Source organism: Panthera leo, chromosome B4 (genome assembly GCF_018350215.1).
Source record: "Panthera leo isolate Ple1 chromosome B4, P.leo_Ple1_pat1.1, whole genome shotgun sequence".
NCBI classification, from domain to species: domain Eukaryota; kingdom Metazoa; phylum Chordata; class Mammalia; order Carnivora; family Felidae; genus Panthera; species Panthera leo.
In genome coordinates, this window is record NC_056685.1 from 22526950 (window position 1) to 22554459 (window position 27510).

The 27510-nt window shown below is 37.3% G+C and overlaps 1 protein-coding gene across 6 annotated transcripts in view; it reads right to left on the reverse strand.

Moving 5' to 3' along the window:
- Positions 1-27510, reverse strand: part of ARHGAP21 (Rho GTPase activating protein 21) — a 135754-nt gene that overhangs the window by 62249 nt on the left and 45995 nt on the right. For all 6 annotated transcript variants that reach the window (XM_042945125.1, XM_042945124.1, XM_042945123.1 and 3 more), the window contains 2 exons: positions 14482-14661; positions 14196-14220 (listed from right to left, as the gene is read on the reverse strand). In XM_042945125.1, the coding sequence (XP_042801059.1) occupies positions 14196-14220; positions 14482-14661 (205 nt within the window). The remainder of the gene's footprint in view (positions 1-14195; positions 14221-14481; positions 14662-27510) is intronic.

Below are 27510 nucleotides of genomic sequence, written 5' to 3' on the forward strand. Positions count from 1 at the left end.
GCTCACTGTACTGAAACTATTCTCCTATCTTACCACTTTGCTACTTGTCAGACTGGGTCCAACAGTATCTTTTTAGTCATCAGCCTAATGAATTTTCTGTGACAAATGGCACGTTATCCACTCCCCCCTTAAAATGACCACCTCTTAATTAGTAGGTCGTCGACTCCTCCTGGTTGTCCTCAGACCTTCTAAAACTTATTCTCAGAGTTCCTTTTCTGATTCTTCGTTCTCTGACCATCTCTTGGATGTTGTGTTCCCTAGGGTCCTATCTTTTATTCTGTTTTCATGCTCTCTGTGCATGGTTTCATTTATCCCTAGGACTTAATTACAGCATATATAACAATGACTTCCAAATCTATTTTCAATCCCCACCTCTATGAGCTCCACACTCAAATTTTCAACTAGGTACTAAACGTTCTACAGGCATCAGAAATGCAACTTATCCCAAACTAAACCCATTTCCCCAGAGGAAGATATGCTTCCCCTCTAGAATCCCGCAGTTAATGCCCCTTCCCCCATCTATCTACTCATGTATGCCAGAAAAGCTAAGCATAATCCTCCACAAATCAACCATTGTTGGTGACATAAAATCCACCCCCAAGCCCTACCACCAAATCTGGGCAAATATAACTTCCGGGTGTCTCTGATATATCTGTTCCACAACACTGTTCCTCCTTCCTCCTGATAAAGTCCTATTCATCTGTCAACAGCACAGAGGACATCCCGCCTGAGACCCCCTTCCCTGGTGCTTAGACGATTCCCCCTCTCTACTGTGGTCCTGTCAAAACTGTACACACCTCTGTGGTTGCACTTATAGAATTATATTACACCTTCAATGTCCACCAGAGCAGGAGTTTCCAGAAGCCAAGGCCCATATCTTACCTACACATTTGTTGAATGTATACAGGCCAGAAACTGTTCTGGATTTTAAGCCAAAATAATAAAATAGAGTTCCTGTTCTACATTCTAATGGAGGAAGAAAATGTTCCACAAGAAACAGGTAGTAGGAGAGATGGTGACAGTGTTAGGAAAAATAATAAGCAGAGTGGGAAGGAGAGGGAAAATGAAAGGCAGGGCTGTAATACTATCTTCCTGAAATGGTCAGGCAAACCCTCTCTAGCAGGTGACATTTGAACAACTATCTGAAGAAAGCCAGGTTAGACGCCATATTGCTCCCTTCCCAGCAATCAGATTAGCGACTTGTTCATGGCAGTGACTCAACAAATGTTTGCTAAGTGAATGAATAAGCAACAGGAAACATATTTCTATATATAATATATTTAGCATTCGTATGCAAATATTTCTACTCTGAAAAGTTATCTGTTAAACTTCGAAAACAGAGACCATAACTATTACCATTAACTTATTAGCCGTATCTATGAATCACATACTTTGAATGTAGACTAGCTGGAGAGCAATCAGGGAAAAAAAACCAAACGGGACTATCCAGCCAGATGGTGTCTGTGATCAAGGTCTTAAGTCATGCAGCAGCTGGGAAAAGACAGCTCAAAGTCACCTAATTACAGGATCACCTCTGCAACAACATTTTCCGTGGAGAAGTTATTCCAGGGGACAGCCTAGAACATTAATACTCCAAACACGTACCTTCCTTGACTTTTTCACCTTTATAGCCCTATCCCCAGTTAGCTTTCTGAGACCCTGGATGTCATATATCTTAAAGGTTTTAGAACGCTTCCAGAAACTTTTAAAATTGCATTTATTTTCTTGACCACCAAAGTAACTTCATGCCTTTCAAAGTCTTAAAACCTGCTCCAAAAAATTGGATTTCTGACAGTGCCTACTTTAATCCAATCAAATTCCATTATTGTGAAAATGGTTTCCTGGAACTTTTAAGGTGAAGTTTTTTATATATATATATATATATATATATATATATTTTTTTTTTTTTTTTTTTTTTTTTTTTTTTAACTCACATCTAACTTGACCACCTTAGCAGTGTATTTTACAAAGAGGTTGCCCAAATTCCTACTGAACTCCAGGATTACCACATTTTTGTTACTGCTGTCCCAGCTCACACGCTCCGCAGTTATATGAAATAAGATCTCTAAATTAAAGAAAAAAAAAAAGTCTGACACTTTGCATAAAAAGGGGAGAAAGGTGAAAGATAAGAAGGCAGACAAGAGACAATAACTTTCTTCCTCGACAGCGGAGGTACAGACATGAACATGCTGAGTTCTGCAGCTTTGGGAAGAGTCATCTGGGAACAGTGTTTACTCAACAAACATTTGAGCTCCTACCAGGTACTTACTAGGCACTGGAAATTAACAATAAAAGACAGTTTCCTTCCTTAAATAATCTTTGTCCTTAAAGCAATGCATAAAAACACTGTCTTCATAAATACAATGAATAGTCTGGGTATGTAGGAAAATTTCACTTTGCACACGCCGATGATTAATTTTTGATAAGAGATATCATTGCCCCTCTTATTTCTGCATTTTCCTGTATCAGATCTGTGCTGCGGCCACCACCTCCCAGAATCAGGTATAGGAGGAGGCAGAAAATCTCAGCTTGTTTACCATGGAGCAGGAGCAATCACTCGGATTAGCGGTCTCCAAAATATGAGGGATTTTCCAGAAGAGAATTAGGGAAACTAACTGTGAAGCATGAAACAATCGATTTACTTCATCTTATACAAAATGGGCTTCCAAACATTTGAAAATAGCTATCACTTTCTTGCCCTCTGCATCTCTTTTGCAAGCCAAAGGTTCAAGTTCTTTCAATCTTCTCAAAAAATACACATCATAAAATTTATATAGATCCTTGCCATCACTGTCTTTGATTTCTGGGGCTCCCCAGTGTTTCAACCATGTCCTATTTAACCACAAGAAGATCTGGGAGCCCTCATTTCCCATCCTTTCCCACCTGTCAAATGGAGATGAATAAAATGAATATCTGAAGTTAACTTATCAATAGCAACATGAAGAATCACTTATCTTGTGTGTGTGTGTGTGTGTGTGTGTGTGTGTGTGTGTGTGTGTCTGTAAGCCTATACATTTTTATACTAGGAAACATTGCTCATAACAGCAAACTACAAATAACTTCGTAATCTGATTTTATCCATGTTGATAGGATATAAAGATATTTTATTATGACATATGGGCAGCAAATCTTCCAATGAAGTATCGATGTACTAGCAAATTGAGCTACTACAAGGGAATGCACAATTTATATTTGAACCAGAGTGCGTATACATGTGAGCCTAGCTGCTAGACAACATCTCCAAACACTATTAATGTCAACCCTATATGTGCAGGCTACTGAACATGAGCCCCTTCCATTTTAAGAGTTTCTTCACCCAGCAGGCAGAAGACAAGCCTAAGTCCTAGACAGTTATGAATCAATTAGAAGATTAGCCCACATTTAAGAATAATGTTAACTGAAAATTATGCTTCCACCAACCTGAAAGCTACCTGGGTGCTAAGCAAAGGAAGGGGGAAAAGAGAAGGAAACCAATTTCTAAAAAGTGGCTACAGACCAAACTTCACATTGATTTGCAGGCTAAAAATACAATCGCCTGGTTCTGTATAAAAGCAAACACCAGTCTACTTGAAAACAACTTTTTCACCCTAGATCTCAAAAAATCTCCAGTAATAACTTTTGAAGGTCAACAAACGCAAAATAGTCCAATACATAAAGCAAAAAAAAAAAAAAAAAAAAAACCCAACCTATCCTGAGCTAGAACCAGGAAAAAAAAAAAAAGGAAAGAGAAACAGAGGAGCGCCTGGGTGGCTCAGTCAGTAAGTGTCCAACTTCAGCTCAGGTCATGATCTCACTGCTCGTGGGTTTGAGCCCCAGGTGCTGTGCTGACAGCTCAGAGCCTGGGGCCCACTTCAGATTCTGTGTCTCTCTCTTTTTCTGCCCCGCCCCCACTCATTCTCTCTTTTCTCTCTCAAAAAAATGAGTAAACGTTAAAAAATTTAAAAAAGAAAAGAAAAGAAAGAGAAACAGACCCAGAAAGACTCTTGATAGTGGAATTTCCAGAACCAGATTATAAAACAACTTTGCTTAGCATGTTTGAAGAAATTATTAAAAAAAAGGCCTAAAAATGATAAAGAGAAAACTATAAGAAGCAATCATGTACAGTTTACTACATTACCCTAAAGAACTTCTAACAATCAAAATTTAAAACTCAAAATTATTAGATATATACTAGAAGAAAATATCCAAAATGCAGCTGGGGAAGACCAAAAATAAAAAGGAAAAAGTAGAGAATTTAGGAGCCATAGGGGACAGAATAAAAACATCTAACATATGTTTAATTGAAGAATTAAGAGAGCATTGAAGAATTGAAGAGAGCCTTGAAATACAGATAATACGTGAGGAAACACTGACTGAAAATTTTCTAGAACTGATGACAGACACCCAATGACAGACACAAGAAGCTCAATGAATTGGAAACAAGGAAAATAAAAATAAATTTTCACCAAGAATGGCCAAACACCGAAATGGCCAAACACCAAAGACATGAAGAAAATCTTAACAGTAGATATGAAAAAAGTTTGCCTTCAAAAAACCAATAAACCAAAATATGAATTCTTATGAGCAAGTATAGAAGCCAAAAGAGAGTGGGATATGATCTTCAATATGTTGGAAGAAAATATCAACATAAAATTCTGTAGCAACAATCTTTTCCAAAATGAGAGCAAAGCAAAGACCTTTCAGGAAAAAAACAAACCAACCAAAGTCCCGAGAGAACTGTGACACAACATAAAAGTATCCTGCAGGTAGGAGGGAGAGAAATAAGTAGAGAGAGCATGACCTAAGGCCCTTATATTGTTTCAGAACAGAGTAAAATATTAATTAGCATTAGACTGTGATAAACTTGCATATTATAATTTCTAGGATAACCACTAAAAGAATCACAATATATTACTTAGTCTTAAAGAGAGAAAAGAAATATAAGAAATTCAAAATAAAATAGAAACTTTAAAATAAAGTAGGCGAATAAACAATAAATGTATTATGAGTTGTATTAAACGTAAACAGACAAAAATTTCCAAATCTGACAATAGTGAACTGCCTTATTTCAGAATCAACTCTTCCACCCATGAGCCACAACCAGAAAAGCTCGACCAAGTACAGGTAACATTTGTATGAAGGCAGAGACAGCCTCCAAGGCAAGAGCACTCAGAGGGACAAGACCCCAGAGAGAAGGAAGTCCAGCGAGGTGGTCTCGGTGTTTTACACCGCTTTTCACCTCGAGGCCCTTTCTGCTTCCAAAGCCACAGCTGAGAGACGGAGGGGCTGTGCAGAGCTTCCATCAGTCTCAAAGGGCCACGGGAACAAAAATGGGCATTCGAGGCCAGCCAAGGAAGAGGGCCTGGAAAACACCACCATGCTTTCAGTTGAGGCCTCCAAAGTAACATGTGGGGTGAGCAGGGGTAAAAAAGAGAAAGCCCAACCCCGTCAAGCGTGCAGGTGTGCTGTGCAGATTTCCTTCGAGAGAGGCTGCTATGGGGAACACAGCTGGGTGACAGCCCCAGCTGCTGCCCTTTAATATCCACCGCCACATTCGCACAGAGGCCACGTTTCCCCACGCCTGCCCAAGGATTCTCAAGGGCAGTGTTTGCATGGGAGCTCCCCAGTTGCCTCACAGAGACCTCCATACCTTGTGCTGCAATCTGGCACCTTTCCTACCGGAGCCTCCCTTCCCTCTCTTCTTTCACAGATGTCAGACCTACAGTGCGCTCTGAAGTCTTCCCCTGCCTCTCCCGCCCCCTTCGTCTCAATCCTGCACAGACACTTCTCCCACGAAATCTCTGGCACGTCTAACGCTGTCTTGCCATCTGTTCCTGTTGTGGCGTCTGTTTCGCAGAGAACCCGAACTGTTACACCAAATGTCAAAAAAACTAAGGCCCACCTTTAGGTAAAGACAGTCTCTGAACAGAGATGCAAAAATCCTAAATACAACAGAAAACCAAACCTGGCAATATGTAAAAAGTATCATATATTATGAACAAGCTTGGTTTAGTCCAGTAATGCAATGTTTAACAGTTGGAAAAATAAATCAATATAATTCACTATATTAAGAGATTAAAGGGAAAAAAATAAAAGGTTTATTCCAAAAGATGCAGAAAAATTCAACACTCCTTCATGGGAAAGACATTACACTCGCAGATTAGAAGATTCAATTATTTCAAATGTTTTCAAATAATCAAATATTGTAATTAATACAAAGCTAATTAAAATTCCAATAGGATTTTTTTGTGGGTGTAGAAACTGACAAACTGATTTTAAAAGTGTTATAATATTGCAAATGGACAAAAACAGCCAATCCAATCGTGAACAACAAAATTAAAAGACTTTACCTTTCAGCAACATTTATTATATAGTAACGACAGTAAAATTAAGATCGCAGTTTTGCTGCAAAGAAAGTGACCGATGGAATAGAACAAAGGTTGACAAATTTTGTGTGTAAAGAGCCAAGCAGTAAACATTTTAGGCCATGCAGAACATATACAGTCTCTGTCACATATTCTTCTTCTTTTAAACAACCTTTTAAAAATATAGAACCGTTCTTAGTTTGGAAGCTACACTAAAGTGAGGCACAGGCCAACCCCTGGAAAGAAGGAAGTCCAGAAACAGACCTACACATATACAGATACTTTATGATCAAGGTGGTTTTACAGAGCAGTAAAGAAAGTACGGTCTTTTCACTAAAGAGTGCAGGGTTAAATGTATATCCATATAGGGGGAAAAAATCTTGACTTCATACTACATGCAAAAATAGTCAATTACAGGTGAACTGGAGATAGATAACACAGGAGAATATCTTTGTGACCATGCTTAAATAGGATTCAACGTATTAGCCATAAAAGGGAAGATTGACAATTTGGACTATATTACAAATAGGAACTTTCCTTTATGAAAATTACTAACGAGAAATTGAAAGGTAACTAATAGCTGGATATTTGCTATAGATACAACTAATAAAATCCTCATCAAGAATATTTAAAAAATTGTTTAATGTTTTTTAAATTTATTTTTGAGAGAGAAACAGGGTATGAGTGGGGGAGGGGCAGACAGAGAGGGAGACACAGAATCTGAAGCAGGCTCCAGGCTCTGAGCTGTCAGCACAGAGTCTGATGTGGGGCTTGAACCCACAAACCATGAGATCGAGACCTGAGCCGAAGTCAGACGCTTAACTGACTGAGCCACTCAGGCGCCCCTCCTCATCAAGAATATTTAAAGAACTCCTACAAATTAATTTTTTTTAAAGTACTGATACCCAATAGCCAAACGAAAGGTAATCAACCCCATTAGTTTTCAGGAAGATAAAAATGAACCCACATGCCACACCACTATACACCCACTAAAATGACTAAAATTAAAAAGACTGACAAATATTAAATGTTAGTGAGGATATGACACAACTGGGACTCTCACACCTCGTGGTTCAGTATATTAGTTGGTATAATCACTTTGAAAACAATTTAGCGGTATCTACTAAATGTGCCTGTATGCATACCTATTAGTGTTACCCCTGGATACACAGACCCACTAGAAATAAGTACACGTGTTCCCAAAAGTTCATGTATAAGAATGCTCCTAACTGCACTGGCTGAAATAGCTAAACACTGGGGGAAAAAGTCCAACTAAATTATTATATATGTTCTCTTTGTTTTAAATCAACTTTAATGAGGTATATAATTTACATGTAATAAAATGTGCTCATTTTAAGTGTGAGCTTCCTAAGTTTTGACAAATGTATAAACCCATGTAACCACCATGACAATCAAGATAAAGAACATTTCCATCTTGCCAGAAACTTCCCTTAGCCCCTTTGCAATCAATTCAGGCAACCACAATTTGGGTTGGATTTATCTTTCCTCCCATACAAATAGCATCAGACAGTCTGTACTCTTTTGTGCTTGGTTTCTTTCACTCATCAAAATGTTTTAGACAGCAAAAGCATGAACAACAAAAGAAAAAGTACATAAATTAGATTTCATCAAAATTAGGAACTTTTGTGCATCAAAGGACATTATCAAGAAAGTGAAAAAACAATCTGTGGAATGAGGGAAAATATATGCAAATCATATATCTGATAACAATCTACTATCTAGAATATATAAAGAACACTTACAACTCAAAATCAAAAAGACAAATAACCCAATTAAAAAAAAAAAAAAAAGGAGCAATGGACTTAAATAGACATCTCTCCAGAGAAGATATACAAACGGTTAACAAGCACACGAAAAGATGCTCAATTTCACTAGTTATTAAGAAAATAAATGCAAAGCAAAACCACAATGAGATACCACTTCACACTCACTAGACTGGCTATAATTCAAAAATGGAAAATAACAGGCACTGATGAGGATGTGGAGAAACTGTGACCTTCACACATTGCTGGTGCAAATGTAAAAATGGTACAGTTACCATGGAAACGTGGAAAACAGTTTGGCAGGTCCCCAGATGTTAAACACAGAATTACCACATAACAACGGAGCAATCCCACTCCTAGATATATATCCTAGAGATCTGAAAACAGGGACTCAAATAAACACTTGCATACACAAGTTCATAGCAACACTAATTACAATAGCCAAAAAAGGTAGAAACAGTCCAAATGTCCATCGATGGGTGAATGGATAAGCAAGCTGTGGTATATACATGCAAGGGAATACTATACAGCCAGGAATGAAGTATTGATTCCTGTTCCCCATGGACAAAACTCAAAAACATTACACAAAATGCAAGAAGCCATATGAAAAACATTATATATTGTATCATTCTATTTTTATAAAATATCCAGAATAGGTGAGTCCAAAGGGACAGAAGACAGACTGGGATTTCTCAGGGACTTTGGGGAGGGGAGAATAGTGAATGACAGCTTAATGGATATGGGCTTCCTTATGGAGCAATGAAAATGTTTTGGAACTAGACAGAGGTGATAGATGTACGTTTCATACATGACCTTTAATTCTATACTAAATGCCATTGAATTGTTCGCTTTACAACGGTGAATTTTGTATTATGTGAATTTCACTTCAATATAAGAAATGTTTATGAGATTGATCCACAAGGCTATGTGTATTCCATTGCATTGATACACCACAATTTGGTTATCTATTCTTATATTGATGAATACTTAGGTTGAATCCAGTGTTTATTTATTATGAATATAGCACTTATGAATATTCCTGTACAAATAGTTTTGCAGGCAAATATTTCATTTATCTTTGGTAAATACCTATGAATGCCCTTAACATCTCTTACAACTAAGTGAAAAATACCAAAAACATTCTATCAGTCATGAGATGCATAGGTATCAAAAATATAACCAAATCAAAGATGGAAATCAATTGCAAATATTAAAGCAATAATGCTTTATCCTTCTGCTGAACAGACTTAAGCCAATAGGACATGTTCAGTTAGGAAAAAGAAGAAGAAAATTAAAGAACAAGTATAAAATGCTAAGACTATGTTAACCAAAATTGCATATGAAAGTTGAATTAAGGTATTTTAATACTCTTTACCTTTCAAGGGAACAGAATGCTCTTTCTTACATTTCCAAGGATGAATTATGAAAGTAAAGAATTTTCTGCAAAACCATGGTAGAAAGTGAGAGGAAACCCTAGAACCAGATGGCTTGTTTGTGGTCCAATGCTGTCCCTTGCTAATTACTTAAACACTTCATGCTTCAGTTTCCTCATCTAAAATAGGGAGGTGATAATATCCACCCCAGAAAGTTGATGAACTAATCCACAAAAAATCTTAAAACAGTGCCCGGCACATTATAAATCAGCTGCCACCACTGCCACCACACTATCTCCCCCTCCTCCTCCACATCATTATCATCATTATCATCATCATCATCATCATCATCATCTTCTCATCATCATCATCATCATCATCTTCTCTTCCTCCTCCTCCTCCTCATCAACAACATCAACATCATCATCTCTACTTCCTAAAGTATCTTCAGGACAATATCAGACATCTGTGGATGTTCTAATGAATAGTATTAAAAATTAACAAAAATATGTAACTAATTAGTATATTTGGCTACCTACCAGAGAAACTCAAATTGTTTAAACTGTCAAATACGTGAAAAATGGATCCCAAGGGGTTTAGTCAACGCACAAGACATCAGCAAAGACCCACGGAACTCACTTAGTGTTGCTACATTTTAGAAATAGTGAAACACTCTTCTAGGACCTACCGGGACATTACTGACCATGGACCTAACCATAAGAAATTCCTCTTACGATGAATTTTCAGGTCCATTTTTTACTGTTATATTATTCTGAGGGAATAGGTTTTCACCTTATGAATGGAAATTAGTGGCATAAAATACGCCCGATTTTCTCAGGTTTTCAGAATTTACCTCTTCATTAAATGGAAGAATGTTTGACCTCTAAGCATAATGGGTACTGTTCAGTGGGCATAAAATGATGAACTGGGCCAAATTAGGTTTCATTCTCAGGAATAGGAAGTGTTATGATAAGAGAGGAAGGAAGAAAGAAGATATAATGAGGACTGTACCTTATATACAGATGTCAGCTCATGAGAAAATCAGGTATAATCAAAATTAATTATGAAAGTCATTTCGATCCTCCAGTAAATTCCAAAGTTTGGGTCGTTGTTGTTGTTACTCTTTGCATTTAGTAGCTTCCCAGGTCCCAATTCTGGTGTCTATGGCTACCCAGGTATCCTATCACTCTTGACATTGAATTTGGAAATGCTCTATTGATTTTTCAGAATCACCACATCTTTCCAGAAGTGGTCTGAGGAAGTTTCTATTTCTTGCCACTAAAAAAGCCTTGGTTAGAAAACTCCAACATAGGCTACAGAGCTCTTTAGTCAGAAACAACTGCAATCAGGGGCCCTGCGTGGCTCAGTTGGTTGGGCATCCAACTCCGGCTCAGGTCATGATCTCACAGTTCATGGGTTCGAGCCCCGCATCGGACTCTGTGCTGACAGCTCAGAGCCTGGAGCCTGCTTCAGATTCTGTGTCTCCCTCTCTCTGCCCTGCCTCCTCTCACTCTGTCTTTCAAAAATGAATAAACGTTAAAAAAAAATTTTTAATAAAAAAAATTAAAAAAAAGAAACTGCAATCACAAAATACAAATTTTTACTACTGAGAGAATTTATAAAATTCCCACTTACTTTTTTGTACTATTAATGCTTAAATATACATTTTGATGCCGAAGTAGAAATCCAACAGTTATTCAGGTACCTAACAAAATGACAAACACACTCCTGGACATGTCCCTATAATTAAACTTCGACAGAATTTTTACTCATGGAATAAGTAGAAAAGAAATAACAGTAATTACAAACTTCTAATTATTCTTGTTTTGATTATTTATAAAGATCTTCTCCAGAGATCTAAGGGACAACAGGACAACAGCAAGACAGCAATTATCAACAACTATCATCAACAAAAAATATTTTTCTACTTTAACAGCCTTTTTCTTATAAATATTATTTGCATCATAATACAGAAAACAAATCAACAAGAAAAAATAATTTTAAAACACAAGACAGTACACGTATATAGGCTCTAAGAAACATACCAGAATGGAAGTTGGGGAAGGAGAGTAATCAGAAAGTCAAGTGTCAAAAGAGATTCCACTAAATTGCCAAAAGGAAAGAACACTAAAACAAAACCTTTCAACTGTTTCACAGAATTTTGGCATTATCACAGGATCTCTTAGGAGTTTGAATAAAATTCTGGCAATTACTTCCTCTCCAGTGATTCTAGGCTTTGACTTGGATCATTACACTGGAGGCTTGGATTCTATTTCATTAAAACAAAATTCACATAAAAAGATATCGTAATCTCAATATGCTTGAAAGTAAGTTTTATCAGTAGATGAAACTGTAAAATAAAAATCGTCATATTCAGTTGAATTAAAATAAAGAAACTTTATTCTCATAAAATATGTTCTTATGGTTGGTTGATGAGTTGAGTTGAAACGGTATTATGAGGGCTATACTTTAGCTAACTAGGCCTCAATGGACTAACTTGTGACCCCACTACCAACTGGGATGACCAGAGCAAACCTAGGCCTGGGGGGCAGAGGAGGCAGAGGACGACTCAGTCAGTCACTCCTTAAACTCCATGAACTTCCCAAATTCACTGCTCGCCAGGGAATCAGAACTGAGTAAAAAGTGATGGTTGCTCTTCTAAGATGTTCAGGGCTTCTAAACTGAGGATATCCCTGACTTTTATGTGAATTCTTTGTCCTTAGGTATTCACAAATATGGAACAAACTTCTTTGTTTTTAACTTTCTCAAGGCAGAGAAATATGACAGAGTAATTTCATATCATACTAACTATACCCTGTTTTATCCACCAATTCTTGACTTTACATAAGTCAGACTGTTTCTTAAAAGACAGCATTATTCTAGGTGCTGTGTGTAACAGGCCACCTGAGCACCAGCACATCGTCCTGCGGGACGATGGGAGGACAGAAGACCCACATCCTCTTTCCTCTTGCTGAAGCTGGTTTTGTAAGCTTTCCCTTTCCTCGCTAACACCTATTTCTAGCTCATGCCAAGTAACATTTGGAATTCTTCCTGAACCCCAGTGCATGACAGATGGTGACACAAGAGTGGCCCTCCCTGCACAACAGTGATAACCTATGAAGGGTCCTACCTGGCCTTACACTCACAGAATACTTTTGATAATGCTGAAAGAAATTGTTTTCTTCCCCTTTAGCCCTTAGCATGACCATTCTAAGACCGCAAATCAGATATGGGTATTACAAAGTTTCATCAACAGGGGAGTGGATAAACAAACGGGTGGATAACCAGTCTGCGGTGTATTCAAACAAACTAACCAGCAACAAATGAAAGAGCAGTGTTAGTATCTATCCGTACCATGCAGTGGAACCTCAAAAATACTACAGCAAGCAAAAGACACAAACGAGTACATGATACGGTATTCCATTTATAAGAAATACTAATCTGCAGTGATGGGAAGCAGATTAGTGGTTGTCTAGGAACAGCAGAGTGCTGTGTAAGGGAACTTTATGGAATGATGGAAAGGTTTTTTTTTTTTTTTTTTTAATTATTGAAGTATATAGCAATATACAATGTTACATCAGTTTCAGGTGTAAAACATACTGATTCTACAGAAAGGTTCTTTTTGGTATTAGAGCTTGACTGCGATGGTGGTTTCACAAGTTATAGATTTATCAAAATGTACCTTACATGTATAACTGTACACTTAAGATTGGTGCAAACATGACATTCTTGTTAAAAAGGTGTAACTTCAAAGTCATGATAAGAAAACATCAGACAAAGCCAAACTGACGGGAACTGTACAAAATAACGCACTGGTACTCTTCAAAGGTGTTGAGGCCATGAAATACAAGGACAGACTGAGGCGCTGTCACAGACTAGAGAAGACAAAGGGACAAGACAATTGAATGCAATGTGGAATCTCGCATCGGAGAAAAGATGCTGGTAGAAAAACTAGTAAAAAAGCAAATAAAGTCTGTAGTTTAATTAACAGTATCAGACCAATGCTAATTTCTTAGTCCTGTTCACTGTACCACGAATGTGTAAGTTGTTGGACATTATGGGAAGCTAAACGAAGGATATACAGAAACTTCTGTACTATTTTAGCAACCTTTATTCTAGTCTAAAATCATCTAGAAATAAAAGTTTTTAAAATGAGCACATTTTATTGTGTGTGACATTTAACTCATCAGAGTTCATATAAAATTAAAACAAAAATGAGTGGACGTTAATAAGAAATATGCCCATCCCTGGCCTGATTCTCCTTTTAATAAGCTTATTAAAGATAATGCTTAAGAGTAAGATTAACTATGAGAAGACCCCAAGTACTCTCTTTTTCACTATTTGAGTCAATAAATCTACTAGATAAAACACACAGCATTTCTTACCTAAAAAAAATTACTGAATTTAAAAGATTACTAATTAAATAAAAATATCACAATTACTTTCCTCAGAATCATAGATGTTCCCCTGCATAAGCACTAACATATAATTAACAATAAAATCACCGCATGTTGAAATCATGCTGAGACAATGGAATCCATAAAACAGTAAAATTATTTCATTTCTAGGGCTCTCCCATCTAAGAGTTATATATATATTTGGACTCGAAAAACTGTATCAGCTCATTTAATATTACTTAAGGAATAGAAAGACATGTAGCAAAACAGAGAAAAATTAAAATTTTTATAGCATACCTCCTCTGTTGCCATTTTCTTCATCCTACAATATAAAAAAAAAAAAAACACCCATATGTGAATAGTTATTTAGAAATTCTAGTAAAATCAAAGCAAGCCTCAATTCAATTCAAAGTGCCCTCCCCAAAACGTGGCAATAACAACCTCATTAACCTCCAGAAGGATGGAGCCTTCATAAGGAAGGCACAAGGGGAGGATGAGAGGAAGATAAGAAGGAGACAGGAACTGCCTTGCATTGTTGTTGTTGTTGTTGTTGTTTTTAACTTACTTTAATTAATGTTCTTACCTTATATGAAAATTGAATTGCAGACTCTGGGGGATAAACAATAAAATGCCTCAATGTAAAACCAAAGCCTTGAGATGTTCTTTTCAACATAACTGTTTTGGGACCTGGCCAGGAGAATGTTTCATCTTCGGATGGTGATACAGTTTCACTTTGTTCTTTTCCATCTTTACTCTTTGATACCTAAAATAAAAAGACATTTAAAAGTTAACTAGAAAATTCAACAGACTTCCTCACTTGGACAAAAACCATATGTATGAGTGCAGATACAAACCTAAAGGAGAAAGAGGAACCATATTCTTTGTATTACAAATCACGTAGATCATCGTGATTTTTTTTTTCTTTTTTTTTTTAATGTTTATTTATTTTTGAGACAGAGAGAGACAGAGCATGAATGGGGGAGGGGCAGAGAGAGAGGGAGACACAGAATCCGAAGCAGGCTCCAGGCTCTGAGCCATCAGCCCAGAGCCTGACGTGGGGCTCGAACTCACGAACCATGAGATCGTGACCTGAGCTGAAGTCGGACGCTCAACCGACTGAGCCACCCAGGCGCCCCTCATCGTGATTTTTCTAGAGAGGGATGCTATGAAAGGTAATCAGATGTAAGAACCCTTGGTAAATCTAACAGTTAAAACTGACAACACGATAGAAGGTATGAAGCTAACACCATGACCATCCTGTAAAGCACTAAGAAACACAAACTATGAAAGAAGAGACGTGATTCTCTTACCAAGAACACTAAAACTGTTATCAGAGAGTCCAACAGAAATAAAAGATAATTAGAAAATAATAGACAAGACCTTCAAGTCCTGAGCACAAATTCAGTACCCACACAGCTAGTCCTTCCACTACCCTGGCTATCCAGCATTCTGCTCTCTTCTCTTCCACTCTTGGCTTTCATCTGGTCATGGCTGAAAACCCTGCGTAATCTCAAATCAAACACCCACTCTTCATTCCCTCCCATCCATCCCTCAGCTCTTCTAAATCTGCCATCTGGAGCTGCTGCCTCCTACCTCTTCCCTGTCCCTCACCACCTCATGTTCTCACTTCCCTTGTAAGCCAGCTTCAGTTCACTCCATTGCCTTTCTCTTCCTTCCTCGAAGTCCTAACCTTGACACAATCTAACCTCAGATAAATAATTAACACTGCCTGCTCTGGGCCTGCACCTATGTAGCCAAACATGAGCAGAGATGAAAATAAAGAAAGAAAGAAATTGAACAAACAAATAAATACGAAGCTGTTTTCATTTTAAGTTCATAACCTCAAGGGAGCTTTTACTGTTGTCTGCCAATAATAATATAGTTCTGTCCAGTATATTCGAGCTACATGACTATTTTATCCCTTCTCGTCCTCACTTGCAGCTAATGACCCTGCTTTCTGTCACACTGAAAACCACAGGCCATGAGATGAGAGCTTAGTCGCTTGCCACATCTACCCCCCTACAGCTGTGGCCAGCTTCTCCTGCCCTCTTTCTCATCACAATCCTGCTCCGATGGCCCACTCTTCTGGGGTCCCTACCCATGTACCAGACCCCTTTTACTGCTCACAGATGTGATTCCTGCAATTCTCCCCTCTCCTTCACATCATCTATTTTCTTTACTATATTCCCATCAGCATAGACACATTTTGTAGGTCCTTTAATTTTAAAGTAACAACAACAAAATCCTCGAACCACATAGCCCTCTCAAGCTACCCCCTTGTTTGCCACCACCACTCTGCCTATCCTGTAGAGCAAAACTTTTTGGAAGTTGACTATCGTTGCTCTCTTGAATTCTTTTCCTCCCATTTTCTTTTGAATCCCCTTAAGTCAGGCTTTTGCCACCATAATTCCCTGATACTGTCCCGGTCAAGGTTACCAACGGCTTCCACATTGCTAAACTGAGCAGTCAATTCTCAGTTCTTGTCTTAATGTGACTTACCAATGGGTTCAAGAATCACTTCTCCTTTTTGAAAATTTGTCTCCACTTGACTTCCTATACTGATTTTACTCCTAACTCATAGGCTATTTCTTAGTCTCCTTTGTTACTACGTCATCTGCTCAACTGCTGACATTGGGAATATCCAGGGCTCAGTCCATAGACTTTTCTAGTTCTACTCTGTCTTTTGGTGATTTCATCCAGTCTAATGCTTTAAATACCATTTATATATAGACAACCCCTAATTTTTAAATCTAGCCCAGATATCTCCCCAATCTAATAGGTATCTCAAAATTGTGTCTGCATTACTGCTAAGATTTTGTATTAAATTACAATTCCAAGTTCATCTCAGCAGTTTGAAATATCACCTTTATTGGGGCACCTGGGTGGCTCAGTTGGTTAAGCATCCGACTCTTGATTTCAGCTCAGGTCATGATCTCATGGTTCCTGAGTTCAAGCCCTGCATTGGCCTCTGCATTCACAGCACAGAGCCTGCTTGGGATTCTCTCTCTCCATCTCTCTCTGACCCTCCCCATTTGTTCTCTCTCTCTCTCTCAAAATAAATAAATAAACTTAAAAAAAAAAAAAAAGAAATGCCACCTTTGTCAAATGGCAAATACTTGAACACGCTTCCTTTTATTATATTTTTATTATGTTTTACTAGTGAATCTACCTATTCCTTCAGAATGACTTGCTTCATATAAAGGTGTTAAAACTTAAAAAATGTCCTGAAATTAATTTTTGCATGATAAAAAATTTATTACACTACAAAGAAAATAAATCCAAGAAACTTCTAAATCCTTAATATTTTCATCACACAGTCAATATTTGGGCTGTTAGTAGTTAGCTATTCATCAATTTCATTTTCTCTTCTTCCTGGAAAGATAACTAGATAGTAACATTCTCCAGGCAAACTTGCCATAAGGGCAGCTGTGACCAAATTCTAGTCAATGGAATTCTAGTCAGTGGAATGTGAATGAAAATAATATGCAATATACAAAAATCAGTTGTATTTCTACATACTTACAATAAGCATTGGTAACTGAAAAAACTTTTAAAATACTGCTCAAAATACGAAATACTTAAGGACAAATCTGACAAAAGATTTGCAAGGCTTATTAACTGAAAATCCAAAACACTGCCGAGAGATTTAAAGCATATCTAAATAAATGGAGAGATATACCATGTTCATGGATCAGAAGACAAAGTATTCTTAAAATGTCAACTCTCCCCAAATTGATCTAGAAATGAGATCACAATAAAAATCCAGGAGATTTCTGTTTAGAAGTTAACATACCATTTCTAAAATTCACTTTAAAATGAGAAGAATCCAAACAGCTAAAACAAATTTGAAAAAGAACAAAATTGGTGTACTTACAGAACAAGAATTCAAGGCTTATCATAAAGCTACAATAATCAAGACTGAAATCATCTATGGAGACTTTGTGCACCTGAAGCTAATTTATCATAAATGCATTTTAGTTTATCCTCCCTTCTAGGACTTTGCTAGAAAGAGGGAGTAAGAGCAAACATCAACATGGGGGAATCAAGCTGAGTCTCAAGTAACTGCAAAAGTGATCATACAATTAGGTAAAGTTTGCAGGATAAAGGTTATTATTCTGGGCTTAATCACCTAAATAGTTTAGTCACAATTTAAGCGGTGACTAGATCCTCCTTTTGTGATCCAAATGAAAGAATCATTTTATACATGCACATAAGCAATCCCCCCATTTATTCAGTAAATAAATACTGAGAACCTACTGTGTATCTAACACTGTTCCACCCAGTTAGGATACAAGGATAAATAAAATATACATAATTTATTTTGTTTTCTAAATTAAGCTTCTAATTTTAAGATAACTATAGGTTCACATGCATTTGTAAGAAATAACACCAAGGGATCTCCTTAATCTTTATGCAATTTCCCTCAACATCAACATCCTGGAAAACTATAGTACATATCACAACCAGGATAATGACATGGATAGCATCCATTCATCATATTCAGAGCAGTTTTACTTGTATCCTGTTTATGTTTAGCTCTGTGCAGTTTTATTGCATGTGTACAATTGTATATTCACCACCAGTCAAGATACAGAACAGTGCTTTTACCATAGGATCTCTCCTGTGGTCCTTTCATAACCACATCCACCCTCTCCCTTCGCTCCTCACCCAGCCCCTAACTCTAGGCAACCACTACTCTGCTCTGTATTTCTATCATTCAACAATGTTATATAACTGGAACCATGCAGTCAGTAAACTTCTGGGATTGCCTTTTTTCACTCAGCCGAATTCTCTGCAGAATCACCCAAGTTGTTGCATGTGTCAACAGCTCATCTCTTTCATTGCTAAACAGTACTCCACGGTATGGATACACCACAGTTTGTCTGAAGGACATCTTGGTTGTTTCTAATTTGGGGCTATTATGAATAAATATATTACAAATATTTGTATACAGGTTTTGTGTGAACATAATTTCCATTTCTCTGGAATAAATGTCCAAGAGCATAGTTGCTGGGTTATATGGTAACTGCATCTTTAGTTTTGTAAGAAACTGCCGAACTATTTTCCACAGTGAATATACAATTTTAGGTTCCCAGGATGTATGATGTATGAGTGATTCAGTTTCTTTGCTTCCTTGACAGCATTTGGTACTGTCATTATTTTTTATTTTAGCCATTGTTATAGGTGTGTAGCGATAGTTACTGTGATTATACTTTGCGTTTCCCTAATGGCTAATAATAAACATCTATTCATGTGTTGCCATCTTATTACATAATTGTAAAGCACAAAAGACTCTTCAAGACTTAAGATTAATAAATCGTTTCATGTTACACATGAGGAAACTGAGGCCCAAATTGGTTATGCGATTTATCTGAGATTACTGCTGGCTAGTGTCAGGGCAAGAATTAAAATCATGGCTTCCTGAATCTAAAGCTAGAATATCTCCCCTATGTCATATTATGTTTCTTCTCTTTTATTCTGTAGTCTGCACAGATTCTTCTCCCCAATAGCTCTTTGATCTAATTTATTATATTTTTAAATTTCACTTTCCTGCAGGACTACAATTTTAGCACTTTGAAAACTGTCCATGTCTTAAATTTATCTTGAGTGAAGTATTATGACTTGGCCCCTGAGCTTTCAAATATATTCAAGTTTTCTTTACTTTTCCTTTGAATATAGAGATAACCCTCTTGCATTATGAGTTCATGTTTCAAGTTTCTTAACTAAGCCTGCTATGTCTTATTCTACTGACTTCTTCACAAAAATGGAGAGGATGGGATGAAGAAGAATAAGGAATTTCTTTTTGATCCTGAAAACTTTTAAAGATTTTTTAATGCAACATAGCTCAATTGTTTCTATTATTCCACCTTCCCAGAACATCACACTAAATCCTCTCCAGCCTCCTACCTTTTCCCGACAGGACAGAAGGGAGGGTTATACTCCTTTCCACATAGAAAGAGAAGATGAAAAGAAATACACATATGGGCCTTCTCTACTCCTTTTCTACTTACCCACAGAGCCATTTGATGTGATGACTTTATCAGAAGGGCAAACCACAGGCACACGGTGAAGGGCACAGCAGTTACAGAATCCTCCACTTAAGAAGACCCCTAAGGCATGTCCCTCTCCACACGTCTCACCTCCCCACCATGAGCATCAAGTCATGTACTAGCAGCATCAGGGTGCAAGAGGTAACCAAGAGACTAGAACAATGGCAGTTAAATTTCTCTGGATGAAGGACTGTCATTTGATCCCCTTAAAAGACTTCATAACAAGGTCACTCGATTGAATAAATAATAGCTCAAGGTTAAAAGAAACCAAAATAAAGGACGAAAACTAAGTGCATAAAACCCAGACATAACAATTAGACAAAGCAACCCAAAGGAGTGAAAGAAGGTATAAGAGGAAAACAATCATATAACAATAAAGGAAATTAAAACCTCACGGATGAGAATACAAATTGGCATGACGGAACTTTTTAGGATAATAGAAATGTTCTAAAAGTAGGTTGTGATCAAAGTTCCACAACTGTATAAATTTAGTGCGAACCACTGAAATGCAAACTGACAGTAGCAGGTGAATTTTATAGCATGTAAATTATACTTCAATGAAGATATTAAAAAAAAAAACACTCACATAGGTTAAAAAGGACAAAGTCTAAATGTTATCCTGAGCTGTCATGAAAGTAAACACAAGAGTTACAAAAGAATGCTTATGCACACAATAAATATATGACTCCTCAGCTATCTTTTGTAACTACTTGTACTTTAAGTAGAATCTGGACAGCTTCCTAGAAGTTTCCAGGAACCAGGCTGTGTTCAGCTTAAAAAATTCTAATATTAATTCTATCATATACCTAAGATTATGAGTCCTACTCCTACTTTGAAAATATTTTAGTTTATCTTATTACTGACAATGTTATCAGTTTCCTAAAGTAAGATTTTTCTTATTTTAGGGCCAGGCTTTTTTTTTTTTTTTTTTTTTTTTTTTTTGAGAGAGAGAGAGAGAGCAGACATGGGTGTGTGCACAAGCAGGGGAGGGGCACAGGGAGAGGGCAAGAGAGAATCTCACTCAAGCAGGCTCCACACTCAACACTGAGCCTGACACAGGGCTTGATCTCAGGACGCGGAGATCATGACCTGAGCTGGAATCAAGAGTCAGAGGCTTAATTGACTAAGCCACCCAGGCTACCCATAGGCCAGACTTCAAACTGATAAAACATCCTTTTTTTTAATTTAATGTTTTTATTTATTTATTTTATTATTATTATTATTATTTTTAATTTTATTTTTGAGACAGAGAGAGACAGAGTATGAACAGGGGAGGGGCAGAGAGAGAGGGAGACACAGAATTTGAAACAGGTTCCAGGCTCTGAGCTGTCAGCACAGAGCCTGACGCGGGGCTCAAACTCACGGACCGTGAGATCATGACCTGAGCCGAAGTCGGACGCTCAACCAACTGAGCCACCCAGGCACCCCTGTTTTTATTTATTTTTGAGAGAAAGAGAGAGAGAGAGAGAGAGAGAGAAAACACAAGTTGGGGGAGGGGCAGAGAGAGAGGGAGACACAGAATCTGAAGCAGGCTCCACACCCTGAGCTGTCAGCGCAGAGCCTGATGCAGGGCTTGAACTTATGAACTGCAAGATCATGACCTGAGCCAAAGTTGGATGCTTAACCGACTGAGCCACTGGGTGCCCCGATACAACACCCTTTTAAGATGTTTCTCCTTTACAGTTTTGAAATGTTACCACAGGTAAGGCTGTCGTCTGGCTGGATTTTTTTCTTTGATAACCCAAGGAGATGGGAATTGCACAGAGGGGACTGAGCACGGACTCGAGCCAGTCTACCTGGGCCTGGTCCTTGGTTCTCCAGCTGTGGACCTTGGACAAGTTCCTTAACGCATCTGTGCCTCAGTTCCACATCTTTACTATGAGGATAATACCAGTGCATACTTCACATCCTTATGGGATTAAAAGAGTTAAAGTCTGTAAAGTGCTTAAAACAGTAAATCATGGGGCGCCTGGGTGGCTGAGTCAATTAAGCATCCAACTCTTTTTTTTTTTTTAATAAGGTGAACTATTTTATTTTTTAATTTATTTTTTAATGTTTATTTTTGAGGCAGAGGGAGACACAGCATGAGCAGGGGAGGGGCAGAGAGAGAGGGAGACACAGAATCCGAAGCAGGCTCCAGGCTCCGAGCTGTCGGCACAGAGCCCAATGCGGGGCTCGAACTCACGAACTATGAGATCATGACCTGAGCTGAAGTCGGACGCTTAACTGACTGAGCCACCCAGGCGCCCCTTAAGTGTCCAACTCTTGATCTCTGCACAGGTCATGAGCTCACCATTTGTGAGATGGAGCCCCACATGGAACTCTGTGCTGACAGGGCACAGCCTGCTTGAGATACTGCCTCCCTCTGCCCCTCCCCCCATCCCCACTTGTTCACTCCCTCTCTCTGCCCCAGTCGTGCTTGCTCTCTCTCTCTCTCTCAAAATAAATAAATAAACACAACAATTAAAAAAAAAAAAAAAGAACTGGAAAACAATGTTAAAACCAAAAAGAAAAAAAAAAAACAGTAAATCACACGTACTAAGCACTAGTTAACTGTTCTTTAAAAAAACCCAGAAGTCACCAATAAATAATGGCTTCTTTCAAAAAGGTATCATGAAAACAGTTTTCAGATACTCAGATGAACCATAAACCACAGTGTTGTCTGAAGGGAAAAGAAAAATCTGGATTCTCCATTAAAGTTTCTACTAGATTTTTACAGACATCATAGCAAGTCTGATGGAGACCTGGGTTCATGGTGATTGAGTAACCCGTCAAAACCAACTGGCTAGTAGGTGATAGAACTTACTCTTTAGCTTCTGTGTCATGAGTAGAAAGGAAATGACAACCATCATTTAGATATTGCTTATCTTTAAAGTACTTCCTCCATAGTTGTAATGCCACAGAGAGGTTAATCTTACAGCAAATTATTCCTCACATATTAGGTTTCCTTGGTGTGGCATTTCTCTGCAAAATTTTTCAACATATGTGGAAACATGATGTTTTTCAGGGTTTGTCTGTTTAAAGTCCAATTTAAATTCCAAGTTCAAGCTAAAACACACTTGAATAAAGTTTTTTTATATGCTATGTATGCTTGCTAACCCTTGACTTGCAGCTTCTGTTTCTAGAGTCTCCTAAAGATGTGTCTAGATGTGTTTTTCCAAGGATTCTAGTTCTCAGTAGGTATTTTAATATTTAAGAGATGAAAGATGATGAGCAAAGAAACTGAAAAATCTAGATGACTTTAGTCTAAAATATTTCAAATTAAATACCTGGACTTAATTTTTAAAATGTAACTCTTAATTTTTACATTAATTATTTCCTTGCAAATTCCTATAATATCTTTTATCTAGGTTGACTGTTGACATAGGTCCTTTCTGCTGCTATTCCTATATGCTATGATTTACAATTATTTTGAATCAGTATTTTTTTTATGTGATTTCCTTTCCTATTCAGAGTTCTGGTTTTAAATGTAATTTTTACATAGATGCACTTTTCTCCCTTCTGTCTCTTTCTCTCTGATTTTCAGATCCCAATATTTCAAAGACACAAATTCTTAATTCCTCAATTTTACAACTTCACCCTCATAAAAGATAGGTATTTTAAAATTTGTGGTAAATTTAAAAATTGGGGAGATTATTGTGAAATTTCGAGAAATTTTATTATGACTTTGAAAAGTTTATCTTTTTATCTTTTTTTTTTTTTTTTTTTTTTTTTTTTTAAGAGAAAGAGAGTAGGGGAGGGACACAGAGAGAGACACAGAGAGAGAGAATCCCAAGCAGGCTCCACGCCATCAGCACGGAGCATGATGCAGGGCTCGATCTCACATAACGTGAGATCATGACCTGAGCCGAAATCAAGAGTCAAGCTTAACCGATTGAGCCACCCAGTGCCCCGAAAAGTTATTTCGAATTTACTTATGACCCATATAACCTGGTAATATTATCAGGCTCATAAGATGACAAGATGATAAAAGTCAGAATGTACTTCTCTTCACAACCATTCAGCCCCATTTCCTGGGCATATTCTCTGAGTTGTGTTATCAGTGGTGGTGACAGGTTTAGATGACACCTACTTAATTCTCTCCCTTGGTCCTCTTGTGACTAATAATAAATGTCTTCATGATAACAGGGGAAAGTCTGAGTTTGTCTGCTAAAATAGCGAAATCACTTTCAAAATAATACGTGGAACGAGAATCCTCATGAGTCCTCTGGCACACGTAAACCTTTCCTTACAGTTTTAAGGAGTTCCTCCTTACTAATCTGGTTCCGGAAGCAGGTATGACTGAATCTAACTGGCATATTTTCTGCATTCATTTTTTTCTTCCTTAACAGCCTCTGGCATCACCTTCTAATTCTGTTACTTAAAAAATTCATTAAAGCAAGGTAGGCTGGGGAATGTGACTAAACTATTTGCCAGAAAGAGGAGGAAAGGGATTGATGAACAGCTGCCCCATCTCTGATGTGGTTCACTGATTTTCACTGGTATATAAAATTCCATTGTGAATATACCACATCTTATTTATCTTTTATCCTATAAAAGGAAACAGGCCTTTTTCCAGTTATTTTGCAATTACAATTAAAAAAAAAAAAAAGGCCTCAGGGCACCTGGGTGTCTCAGTCAGTTGAGCGACTTCGGCTCAGGTCATGATCTCACGGTTTGTGAATTTGAGTCCCACGTCGGGCTCTGTGCTGACAGCTGGGAGCCTGGAGCCTGCTTCAGATTGTGTGTCTCCCTCTCTCTCTGCCCCTCCCCCGCTCATGCTCTGTCTCTGTCTCAGAAATAAACAAACATTAAAAAATATATATATTTTTTAAAGCCTCTAAGAACATCTCCCCATTGGAAGGACATCCTTTATACCATAGTTTCTTTAAAGTATTTACATAGGGAGTGCCTGGGTGGCTCAGTAGGTTGAGCGACCAACTCTTGATTTCGGTTCAGGTCATGATCTCAGGGCTGGTGGGACTGAGCCCCACCCTGGGCTCTGTGCTGACAGCATGAAGCCTGCCTGGCATTCTCTCTCCCTCTCTCTCTGCCCCTCCCCCACTAGCTCGCACACAAGCACACAAACACATGCTCACTCTCTCTGTCTCAGAATAAATAAAAACTTTAAAAAAATGAAGTATTTACATTGGATTTACCTACTTTCTTTAAGGCATTTACATAGGTTTATATACTATTTAGATGGTTTCCTTATGGTATTTACCTGTATGGGATATGCCTTTACAATTTAATGCCAGAAGATGGCTTGCTAATATAGTAAATTTCAATGTGTAATTCAGAAATCTGATCTGGACTATGGCCATAAGCCGACACTACCATAGTTTATCCCTATCATCCTACTTTACCGAGAGGAACATATGGTTTAGGAGACCATCTCTCTTTGAACACACAGACTTTTCTCAATATTTCCACCTCAGTTTCACTCATACTGCCTTAGTGCTATGTCTGGAAATATTTGAACCTCATTTCTCATTAAAAAAAAATCATTTATGGCTTTGGTTTTAGAGAAAAAGAAATCAAATGAAAAATATTTTTATAAAGTATTTTGCATGTGCTGTACACACTGCAGGGTTGTTTCCTGAACAACTGAGCGCCTGAATTCCACTTCATATAAGGGAGAGATATTTCTACTTCAAGATGCATCATTATATCAAAAATTCTTCCGATATTAACTACAAGCAAATATGAGCATAAGTGATGCTAAAAGTTCAGCTAACGTCCAGTGAGCATCGCCCATGTGTTGTCAATGTCACCATATTTAAGTGGTATTACAACTTTGAGACACATGGATCTCCATTTTTTTCAAAACGAAGCTCAGAGAAGTAAAGTGACTTTCCCGCAGTCCTAAAACATAAAACTCCAATTGTAGAAACCTTTTCTCTAAAAAGCAGCTCTCTATCCAAAAATGTAAAAGAACTCAATCTGATTCTCCTTAAAATACTCGTGACTTATAAACAATATTTCATTTTTAAAATAGTTCATCAATCCATTTATTAAGGGCAAATACAACTAAATACACGTTCAACTAACTCAAGTATTTATTTAATCTAATAAATTTGTCCTCTTAGATTGCAAGGCATACTTAAATCCATACAGAAGACTCCACACAGAAGAATGATCTCCTATAGACTTCAAATACTTCTTTTTAATAAGGCCTTATATAATTTAGATTTTACAGAAACCAAAATTCCAAACTAACTACCCACGAAAAACGAAACGTCACAGAAATTTATCAGCTTGATTGTCGAACGCCTTCTGAGCATACTAGGAACAGATTTACATGAAATGATGACTATTAACTGGAATGCCAAAGTTATTTAAATCTGCTTTACATAAACGTATTTATTTATGTATTCATATTTAGCTGAAGGGACGCAGAATGATGTACTTCTCCCACAAACCATGCAGCAGTACTCTATTAATAAGTATTAAAATTTCTGCTTAATTGCTTTTTCCTTTCCTGAGTTTTAATAAATATGGAACTTCCTAAAGGCAGGAAAGAGCCAAAGAATGGAAAGAAATAAAGCATTTGCTAAATGTAGATTTAAAAGAGTACAGTGGTAGTCACATTTAGCATAGACCCAAACAACAAAACAAGAGCATTATATCATGCAAATATTCACAGTTTAATACAATTTATGCAAGGACAAGCATTTTGCCCACAGCATCAAAGTCTATCAGGCTCTACTGAGAACTTATAATCTATTGCCTTTTAAATATATCTACCAAAATCAAGGAACATAGTTTTAGTTACATTCCTCCTTTGCTAGCTGGCTGCTATCTTGCCAGAAAATATCTGCTAATCATAAAGATGCAATGACAGAATTGATCATTTAGTACAACATACCTCTCTCTTTTCCCAATATAGTATTATACTGCTAGAATTTTCTTCTTAAACATGAAATTAATCAGTTCCTAAATTCTCATTTCATGAGATTTTCAAATCATAAAGGAAAGATACTCAGCTTCCAAAATACTTTTCTCCTAAGGATTTTTGAAGGGAATTACTTAACTGATTCTTTCTAGATAGAGAAGGACACGGAAGAAAAAATAGTACACTAAAATTAATCAGGAAAAGAAAGAAAGAAAGAAAGAAAGAAAGAAAGAAAGAAAGAAAGAAAAGAAAAGAAAAGAAAGAAAGGAGAAAAGAAAAGAAGGATGGAAGGACTGGGGAGGAAGGGAGGAAGGCAAAAACGTGGTCCCATGGTGTTACAGAAAATGGAATCAAATGAAAATTCTCATACACTTCTACTTGGGAGCATACTCTTTCTGTAAACCTATTTGGCAATATTTATCAAGAGACTTAAATTTTATACCTTTTAACCTAATAAGTAGCAAAGTAATAAGAGATAAGGGCAAAGATTCATATTCTAAGATGTTCATTCCAAGGTATTATAAACGCAAATTGGAAACTAAAGGTCCAATAACAGCCACAGAAAGGAATAAATAAAATCATGATATAGCTACTGAAGTCATGATTGTGAAAAAATGGTTAATGGCATGCATGGTAAATGGCATGCCCAAACACAATGCTAAGGAAAAAAGTAAAATATAAAAGTCAG